The 7,481-nt window shown below is 45.0% G+C and overlaps 2 protein-coding genes across 3 annotated transcripts; one reads left to right on the top strand and one right to left on the bottom strand.

The window, feature by feature from the left end:
- Positions 1-8: 8 nt before the first annotated feature.
- Positions 9-3,804, bottom strand: snx11 (sorting nexin 11). Its single transcript, XM_068754396.1, has 6 exons — positions 3,783-3,804; positions 3,528-3,614; positions 3,061-3,161; positions 2,827-2,922; positions 2,516-2,740; positions 9-2,228 (listed from the first exon to the last, which is right to left on the bottom strand). The coding sequence occupies exons 1-6, from the start codon at positions 3,801-3,803 to the stop codon at positions 1,163-1,165; spliced, it is 1,596 nt and encodes a 531-aa protein (XP_068610497.1). The 5' UTR covers position 3,804; the 3' UTR covers positions 9-1,162.
- Positions 3,805-5,126: 1,322 nt separating this feature from the next.
- On the top strand, positions 5,127-7,178 carry cbx1b (chromobox homolog 1b (HP1 beta homolog Drosophila)). 2 transcript variants are annotated; one of them, XM_068754326.1, is made up of 6 exons: positions 5,127-5,198; positions 5,779-5,880; positions 6,023-6,179; positions 6,288-6,441; positions 6,866-6,960; positions 7,036-7,178. In XM_068754326.1, exons 2-6 carry the CDS (start codon positions 5,832-5,834, stop codon positions 7,175-7,177), a joined length of 597 nt encoding a protein of 198 aa, XP_068610427.1. In that variant the 5' UTR covers positions 5,127-5,198; positions 5,779-5,831; the 3' UTR covers position 7,178. The 2 variants fall into 2 exon arrangements, with proteins under 2 accessions (XP_068610427.1, XP_068610426.1); XM_068754325.1 differs by having other exon boundaries at positions 5,156-5,260.
- The last annotated feature ends 303 nt before the right edge of the window (positions 7,179-7,481 follow it).

Here is a 7,481-nt window from a genome sequence, read left to right as displayed (position 1 = left end):
AAATTGGAAACACTATTTATTTGAAATGAGATCAAATCTTGCGTAGTAACACGGACACCGCAACCCATGTTTGTAGATCCATGTTAAGTCTTCTTAAAAAGAGGACATGACTTAAAAAAAAAAAGATTTTAAAAAGCAATTCATTTACACAACGGAAAAAAAGCAAAAGCCAGCGCTCTACAATCCCCCGATGAGCCGTCACGTCTGCACCAGGGGATGAACGACAAGCGGTTTGTGTGCGACGGTACGATAAACTCCGGCTTCCCAGTGCATGAGCATGAATTCAAACGTCAAGCAGCAGCAGAGGTACGTAGAAAACAACGTAGAGGTCAGACTGCAAAAAGCTTAAAGAGGTTTCAGACCAGCTACACACAAGGCTGTCGTCGTGTGAATCCGAACACCGGTGGCGCCCTGAAAGTAGGACTCAAAAAAAATAGATTTAAAAAACAAAAAGTGAAATCCAGCCAAGGAGCAGAACGTGTTAATGAAATGAATTAAATGTCAGTGTCAGCGTCTTGCACCGTGGTTCCACCATGACTAGTTTTATCCACCGCTGTGATAATAAACGAGTTTAACAGAAATACAATCGTTCGGGGCGTTTTGCTGAAACTATTGGTCCTTGTAATGCTCATACATCATAAAGAGATCCTTTCCTGAAGTGATTCCAAAACGACTGATGTTAGAAGTGAACTATTCTAGAGTTAAAAACAGGAACCTGAACCTTACTTTAAACATGTGAACCTCTCTTCTCTCTTCCCCCCCCCCCCCAGTGCAAAAAATACCTGAATTTTATATCCATTTACATAGAAGTAAAACCTTTAATTCTTTATACGGATAAATAACCTGAATGCCTCCTTTTTGTCAACGTGGGCGCCCTCTGCTGGTCACAAAATGGCAATCATCCACATTGGAAAGAAATATTCGGGCAGAAAGAGATTCTTACAATTAAACACAACTTTTTAAAGGTTAAGCCGACAATGCAAAGTAATTCTGAAGAACACTAGTTTTGGGTTTTGACTAATCTTACCTACCCAATGTGGCTTCATGGAGTGAGAGTGAGTGCCTGCGTGTGCGTGCTCCTTCGCCGTGTCTCCATCTCAATACATCCTCCCACAGTCGTCTGGACAAGCAGGTGTTCCCAGTCAATGCGATCATCAGCTAATCAAAGTGAGCCGCTGGTCCCTAAAACATTGAAATCACTTTCAGTCAGATCTGCACCAGAGTTCAGGTCCAGAGATTTGCAAAGGTTATCGATTTCGGCCATGCATCGATTATCCTCTCCGGAGAAGTCATCTTTTCCCGCCGGGCTTCCGTCTACGTTCAGGTCCGAAGTGTTCCGAGTGGAGGCTTCCATTTCCAACCCGAGTGGGCCCCCCACACAAGATGCGTTCATGTCATCGTTCTCAGCCTGGATTAAGTCGCTGGCCGCGTCACAAATGCTCTCTTCATCACTGACTTCGACGATGCTCTCATTGGAGGACGGCAGAGAGCGGCTGTCCTCATCCATCTCATTTTTTATCACGACTAAATCCTGTCCAACTTGCTTTAGGTCCGTCGTTTGAACAGTGTCGCCGCCCCCCGTTTCAGTCTGTGGCATGTCGTAAGCTTCTTCCACGATTCTTGAATCCGATGGAGTTTCAGCACTTTCCACGTCCGGCTCCATCTGCCCATCGGAGTTCACAATCTCTTCTGGACAAACGGCATCTGCATCGCGGCCCTCAACATCTGGAATGACTTGATTTTCTGAAACCTCCATCTCAGAGGACACGTCTTCCAAAATGTCCTGAGATCTGGAGTCACTGTTCAAGGGATCTAAAATGGAATCAGAACCAGCCCCTTCTTCAGCCTTCTCCTCTGTATCCGATGTTCTAATGCTCTCCTGTGTTGGGGAACACCCCCCCTCACACGCCCCGCCCACATCATCCGTAATGTCAGAGTCAGCTCCCATCGGATTGTGAACTTCAACCGGCGTCTCCATCCTCTGCTGGGCCGGTTCTGCAGGGCTGAGGCTCCCAGAATCATCCTGGCTGTCGCCCAGGTAGAAGCTCACCTCGGCCGCGCTGTAGTCAACGGCCTCTAGGTGGTCGCTCGTCTGGATGACCTTTATTTTCTGGTCCTGGTCCAACTCCGCTGTTCCAGGATCACGCTGAGGTTTAGAGTCTCCACATGCCAGAAAGTCAGGCCTGAAAATGTCTTTAGTCTGTAGAAACGGTTGGTGAGGAGCTGGGCTGTCAAAATAGGAAAACGCAAAAATATTTAGTTCTAAATGCCCGAATATCCTGAAAGAATCATCTCAGAACCGGGTAAACTGATTTATTCGTCACTGTATTGGTAAGAAAATAACTTATCCCGTTCTCAGGTCCGTACATTAAATACAGAGCTATAGCCAGCTAGCTTAGCATGAAGATTGTGAATGGGGAATCAGAAGTCTACCTACGACACCTTCATCAGCTGAATAATTAAAACGGCATCATGAATAGTTAAACGGTGACCCATCAGTTTAGATCAAACACACCTCTCCATAGACTCGTAGGAAACGGTCAAACTTGGCTCCTTGATGGCGTCCTCCTCTTGAGCCTGAGCGAAGCCCTGATTGGACGAGGCGTAGGTGAGGATGGCATCCGTCACGGTGTAAGGGGTGTGGCCTTGCACGCAGTCCTGGATGTGACCAACCGGCAGCTGGGTCTGCAGGAAGAGGTGGAGCTGGCTGTCCGACAGACACACCGTCATGTGCAACACTCTGCCAGGATAAAGAAGAATCGCACAAAACTCACCATTTACAGCAGATTAAATGCATCAAATACGCTTTAAAGCACAGCGACTGACTTGTCCAAGAAGACCTGAAGTCCTTTCCTTCTCCTCTCCAGGAAGTCTTCGTTGCTGAAGGAGAAGACAGACTTACACGGAAGAGCTGGGACCGGCCTAGAAGAAAATATTCACCCATCAGACATCGCGCCGTTCAGTCCTCCACCTCGATCGGTCATCCTCCAACGTCAAGCCAGCTGCAGTTAAATCATCTACACTCCCCAGCCGGACCGAACGCGCTGCTCGGACACTCACACCAAACCAGCATTCTTCTGAAGCTTCTTCTTCAGCCAGACGAACTCGCTGTAGCGCCGACGCACGCAGGACGTCTTGGCCGTGAACGCTTTACTGTTGGTCTGGGAATGAAATAAATACACGGTCCAGCGAAAACTAGCATAACCAGAGTACTTTTTTTTTCCCTCCCCCCAACAGATCACATAAATAGGCCTGAAATGAAGTCATTTGGGGACTTGCACGTTGTGACTCTGATGACTCACAGCAGCCGTTCTACCACAGAACTAAAGCGTCACATCTGTTCCAGTGACATGTGACGCCGTTCGTGTTTGTGTAACCGCCGATCAGCAGTATAAAAATAAAACTACAGGTGCACTACGCACGTTTTACTTAAATAGCTTAACATAGAAAAGGCACAGCTAAAAATAGATAATGAAACAACACTAGAAGCAAACATTTAAACTGGAGTTTTAACTGTTAATACTCACATGGAGGAATATTTTATAATCCACGTATGAATTCCAGGAACCCTCATTCTGGATACGGGGATCTTGGACCCGCACTGCAATAAATTCCTGATGGATAAATAGAGAACGGAGGTTTCTCAGGTTCATCTGCATCTTGTTCATACGACCGAATAACATGGCAGCCGTCGTTTCCTTAAATGCTTTCAGACAGATTTTGCTTTCTGGCATTTGTGTGGAGCGATTTAATAGAAAGGAAGAGTGTGGAATCGAACTCACGTCGTCTTCTTGATTGTTCATCCTAACACTGCAAAAAGCAAAAACAAAAAAGGGGCAGAATTAAATAAACAGGTTCAAAAGCTAAAACCATGCATGTCAATCAGCTGACCCCCCCCCCCCCCCCTAATAAGAACAGAGTCAGCAAAAGTTATTCTCGCTGCTCAGCAAAGCCGGTCTTCAGACATATTTTTCCAAAGATCAATGTCAAACCTCCTCTACTTGTTGAGTATGTTGCCATTTTGTCCTCTAAATTCTCCACTGGCATCTAATAATCCAGCGGTTAGACCAGGATTCCCTCAAGAAAAAGGCTCTCAAAAGCAGAAGGTGGCAGCACAGGATGGTGTGTTCGATGCCCAGGGGGGCATGAAACAACGGTGAAATAGGGGCACTGATGCTGACCTTTATTTTCCTGAAAGTCAATATCCGCTCTTTTATTCGGTGAATTCCAGCCGTCATCGCCTGAATCAACAGGTTCATGGACCCGAACGTTCGAAATCACGTATCCGTCAAAATAAACAAAATAGTGTAACTCTGACTTTATAATTGAAAACACAATGTGCTTAATATTCCCGATATTTATTTCACCATAGCATTCAGAAAAAAAATATCTGATACAGATATTGTCTAGCGATACTATGAATAAAAACCCTCAGAAAAACACAAAACGATGTGACAATCAGAAAATACAAACAATTTAACATGCATCATTAGCTAAATGCTAATAGCCTTTAGAGGAAAGCTCAGGCGTGCTACTGTTGGACATTAGCTCAAAGCTAAAGCTAAAGCTACTCCCACCAGTAAACACTTACTGTCACAAGCGGCGAAGCTGCTGCTGTCGTGGGCTTCGTCCTGCTCGGCCGGTGTTCCTGAGTTAACTCCAAACCCTCATTCCTTAAATACATGCTTCTTGTTCACAACACTTCCTGTCTCCATTTCGCAAGTCACAACGACGCGACATCACGTGACTTCCGGAATGAGCACGCGCGTACTGAAAGGACAGAAGGGGCGTGGAGCCATTGTTCAAAATAAAATAAAAAATACAATCAATTGTTTTTTGTTTCTTTCTGTTTATCTTAATTATTATTATTATTGCTCAATCATGTAATCGTTTTATATACATTATAATTGTGTTTTAATGCTTCATTCTCTGTTAAGCTATATCAAAGGGGGGGGGGGGGCGTTCCATTGATCCAGTCCGTTTGTTTACCGATCGATAAATCACATACATGTTAACGTGGGAACCTGCTGTCAGACTGATCAGTAAACCCGTGCACGTTCCATCCGGTGAAACTGATCGATCAACGGAAGGGGCGGAAGCGACACACTGACCGGATTCAAGCTGGCGGCTCTGTATTTTTTTTTTTTAATAAGACTAACAAGCGTGTACAAACACACACAAAAAAAAAAACCCAAAAGGTAATCTATTATTATAAATACACGCGAAGCGCGAACGCAGATCAATTAAACTCCGTCCGCAGGTGAGTTCCTTTTCTGCCCCCCCTTCAAAGCGTGTTTGTGTAATGTTTGCTGTTAGCTAGCGCTGCTAACGTTCAAATGGAGATCACAAGCAGCGCCGCGCCACGACGTTAATGTCCCCGTTTAGAGACACGATTCACTAAATAAAGGAATTATTGCCACCGACAGATTGTGTTAGTCCGCCGGAGCGAAAGCAATAGCTAGCTGCAAACTGGGGGGGGGGTGGCTTTGTCGTGCAGCGTTTAATGAACGATACAATGGGTGATCGATAATACACCTGTTGTGGATATTATATAAATATATATATTTTTGCATTCCATTTATAACACACAACTCTCCAAATGTGGTTCTCGAGGTAATCTGTAATGGGGGAGGGGGGAGGGGGGAGGGGGGGGGGGGTTCCCAGGTGAAAGTCAGTGCTGCTAATCTGCATTACCTCTCATATTGATCCCATTGATCCCATTGATCCCAATCCTGGGTTTTCCTCTCTACCATTTCTGGCTCGCTTTCTCTCACGCAGTAAACTTGAGGCCTGGCAGGAACCTGCTGGCCCCCCAGATCTACCTGACGAGTATGAGCCTGACTCCAGAGCCCCCAAACGATGGCCCCACTGTTACGGAAGGTTTCGTATATATCATTATCTTCTGATATCAATTTTACTGTATATTTAATGTGCAAGGAAAAGTGTGTGTGTGTCAAAGAGCCAAATAATAATCCATGAATCCATCTGACCCCGTCATTTCTCCCTGTTTCCGTCCCACCAGAGAGCAAGATGACTTCAGCTGAGACGAAGGACAAGAAGACAGATGAAGTGCCCGAGGAGGAGGAGGAGGAGGAAGAATACGTGGTGGAGAAGGTCCTGAATCGGCGAGTGGTGAAAGGGAGAGTAGAATATCTTCTCAAGTGGAAAGGCTTCTCCGAGTGAGTCGGATATATCGTTAAATATAAAGATACCAGCGTGTACAACGGAATAAATTAAAGACCTTTATTCTGTATTTGATTAACACTTATTTATTTATTTTTTTGCAGGGAAGACAACACGTGGGAGCCCGACGACAACCTGGACTGTCCGGACTTGATCGCCGAATTTCTGCAATCCCAGAAATCAGCACAAGACGGCAAGAGGAAGGCGGCCGGCGATGTGGAAGGAGACGACAGTAAAACGAAGAAGAAAAAGGATGAGGTGAGCGGCGCAGCTTCGTGTCTGGTACTTATTCTTTCCTGTAATTTCATTCATCGGCCAATCGACTCCCAACGTGCACATTTAAACCTGCATGACCAAAACCAACCGTGGAAAAAGGAAGTTTCACCTGTTCCTTTTTTTTTTTTTTTTTTAAACAGGTTTTCATTTTCTGGCTGTTTTTTCATCTTCAAAAAACTAGATTATCGTAGGGAATAATAGTAGAATATTGTTGATTTGTGTAAATTCATAAAAATTCAGTTGATAAAGAGACAAATGGAGCTGAATTTAGTTTTCTGCTGCAGAAAGTGTTTAGAGAGGGATTATTTACCTACATTTTTAAATTCAGATTCAAACCTTTACGCATTTCAGGCAGTTGGGTATTTAATGCTGATATCTAGCTTTTGTGCCCCCGTTTGATGCTCAGGCAGAGAAGCTGAGGGGTTTTGCTCGAGGCCTGGCTCCAGAAAGGATCATCGGTGCTACAGATTCCACAGGAGAACTCATGTTCCTCATGAAATGGTTCGTAATGTGGCTGGGAAAATGTGTCTGCTTTGACTAAATGCAATAAAAAAAAAACGCTTTTTGTTTGTGCAGGAAAAACTCTGACGAAGCCGACCTGGTCCCGGCGAAGGAGGCCAACGTCAAGTGTCCGCAGGTGGTCATCTCTTTCTACGAAGAGCGGCTCACTTGGCACTCGTATCCCACCGAAGACGAGAAAAAGGATGAGAAAAACTAACACGGGGTCCAAGGGAAAGGGGAAAAGAGAGTAGTTTTGAACTTCATTGTACTTTTGACGGGATGGGGCGGGGGGGGCAAGAGAGACGCCGCTGAACTTCATTGTATTTTGCCGTTGTAGCACTTTTAATTCCGCTTTCACCTGGATATGATGTAACTGTAAATATGTTTCAGGGTTACCGGACTAAACCCGGCAGAACCCAACTTGTTCAAGGCAGTGTTAAGTCGAGTTTTCTGAAAGCTGGTTTGCTGTTTGATGAACATTTTCACTTCATATTTGCTCCGGTGCTCAGTCATTAAGGCGT

This window comes from Brachionichthys hirsutus, chromosome 21 (assembly GCF_040956055.1).
Source record: "Brachionichthys hirsutus isolate HB-005 chromosome 21, CSIRO-AGI_Bhir_v1, whole genome shotgun sequence".
Classification (NCBI taxonomy): Eukaryota; Metazoa; Chordata; class Actinopteri; order Lophiiformes; family Brachionichthyidae; genus Brachionichthys; species Brachionichthys hirsutus.
The sequence above is the reverse complement of the archived record's forward strand: the minus strand, read 5'-3'. Positions and strand labels throughout refer to the sequence as shown.

Bases quoted from the DNA above. Each gene is read 5' to 3' on its own strand.
- snx11 (XM_068754396.1), bottom strand. From the start codon at position 3,803: ATGAACAATCAAGAAGACGAC. The intron at 3,615-3,782 runs GTGAGTTCGATT...TTTATCCATCAG, and splicing joins TGAACAATCAAGAAGACGAC to GAATTTATTGCAGTGCGGGT. The intron at 2,229-2,515 runs GTGTGTTTGATC...CTATTTTGACAG, and splicing joins TCCTACGAGTCTATGGAGAG to CCCAGCTCCTCACCAACCGT.
- cbx1b (XM_068754326.1), top strand. From the start codon at position 5,832: ATGAGCCTGACTCCAGAGCCCCCAAACGATGGCCCCACTGTTACGGAA. The intron at 6,442-6,865 runs GTGAGCGGCGCA...TTTGATGCTCAG, and splicing joins CGAAGAAGAAAAAGGATGAG to GCAGAGAAGCTGAGGGGTTT. The intron at 6,961-7,035 runs GTTCGTAATGTG...TTGTTTGTGCAG, and splicing joins CTCATGTTCCTCATGAAATG to GAAAAACTCTGACGAAGCCG.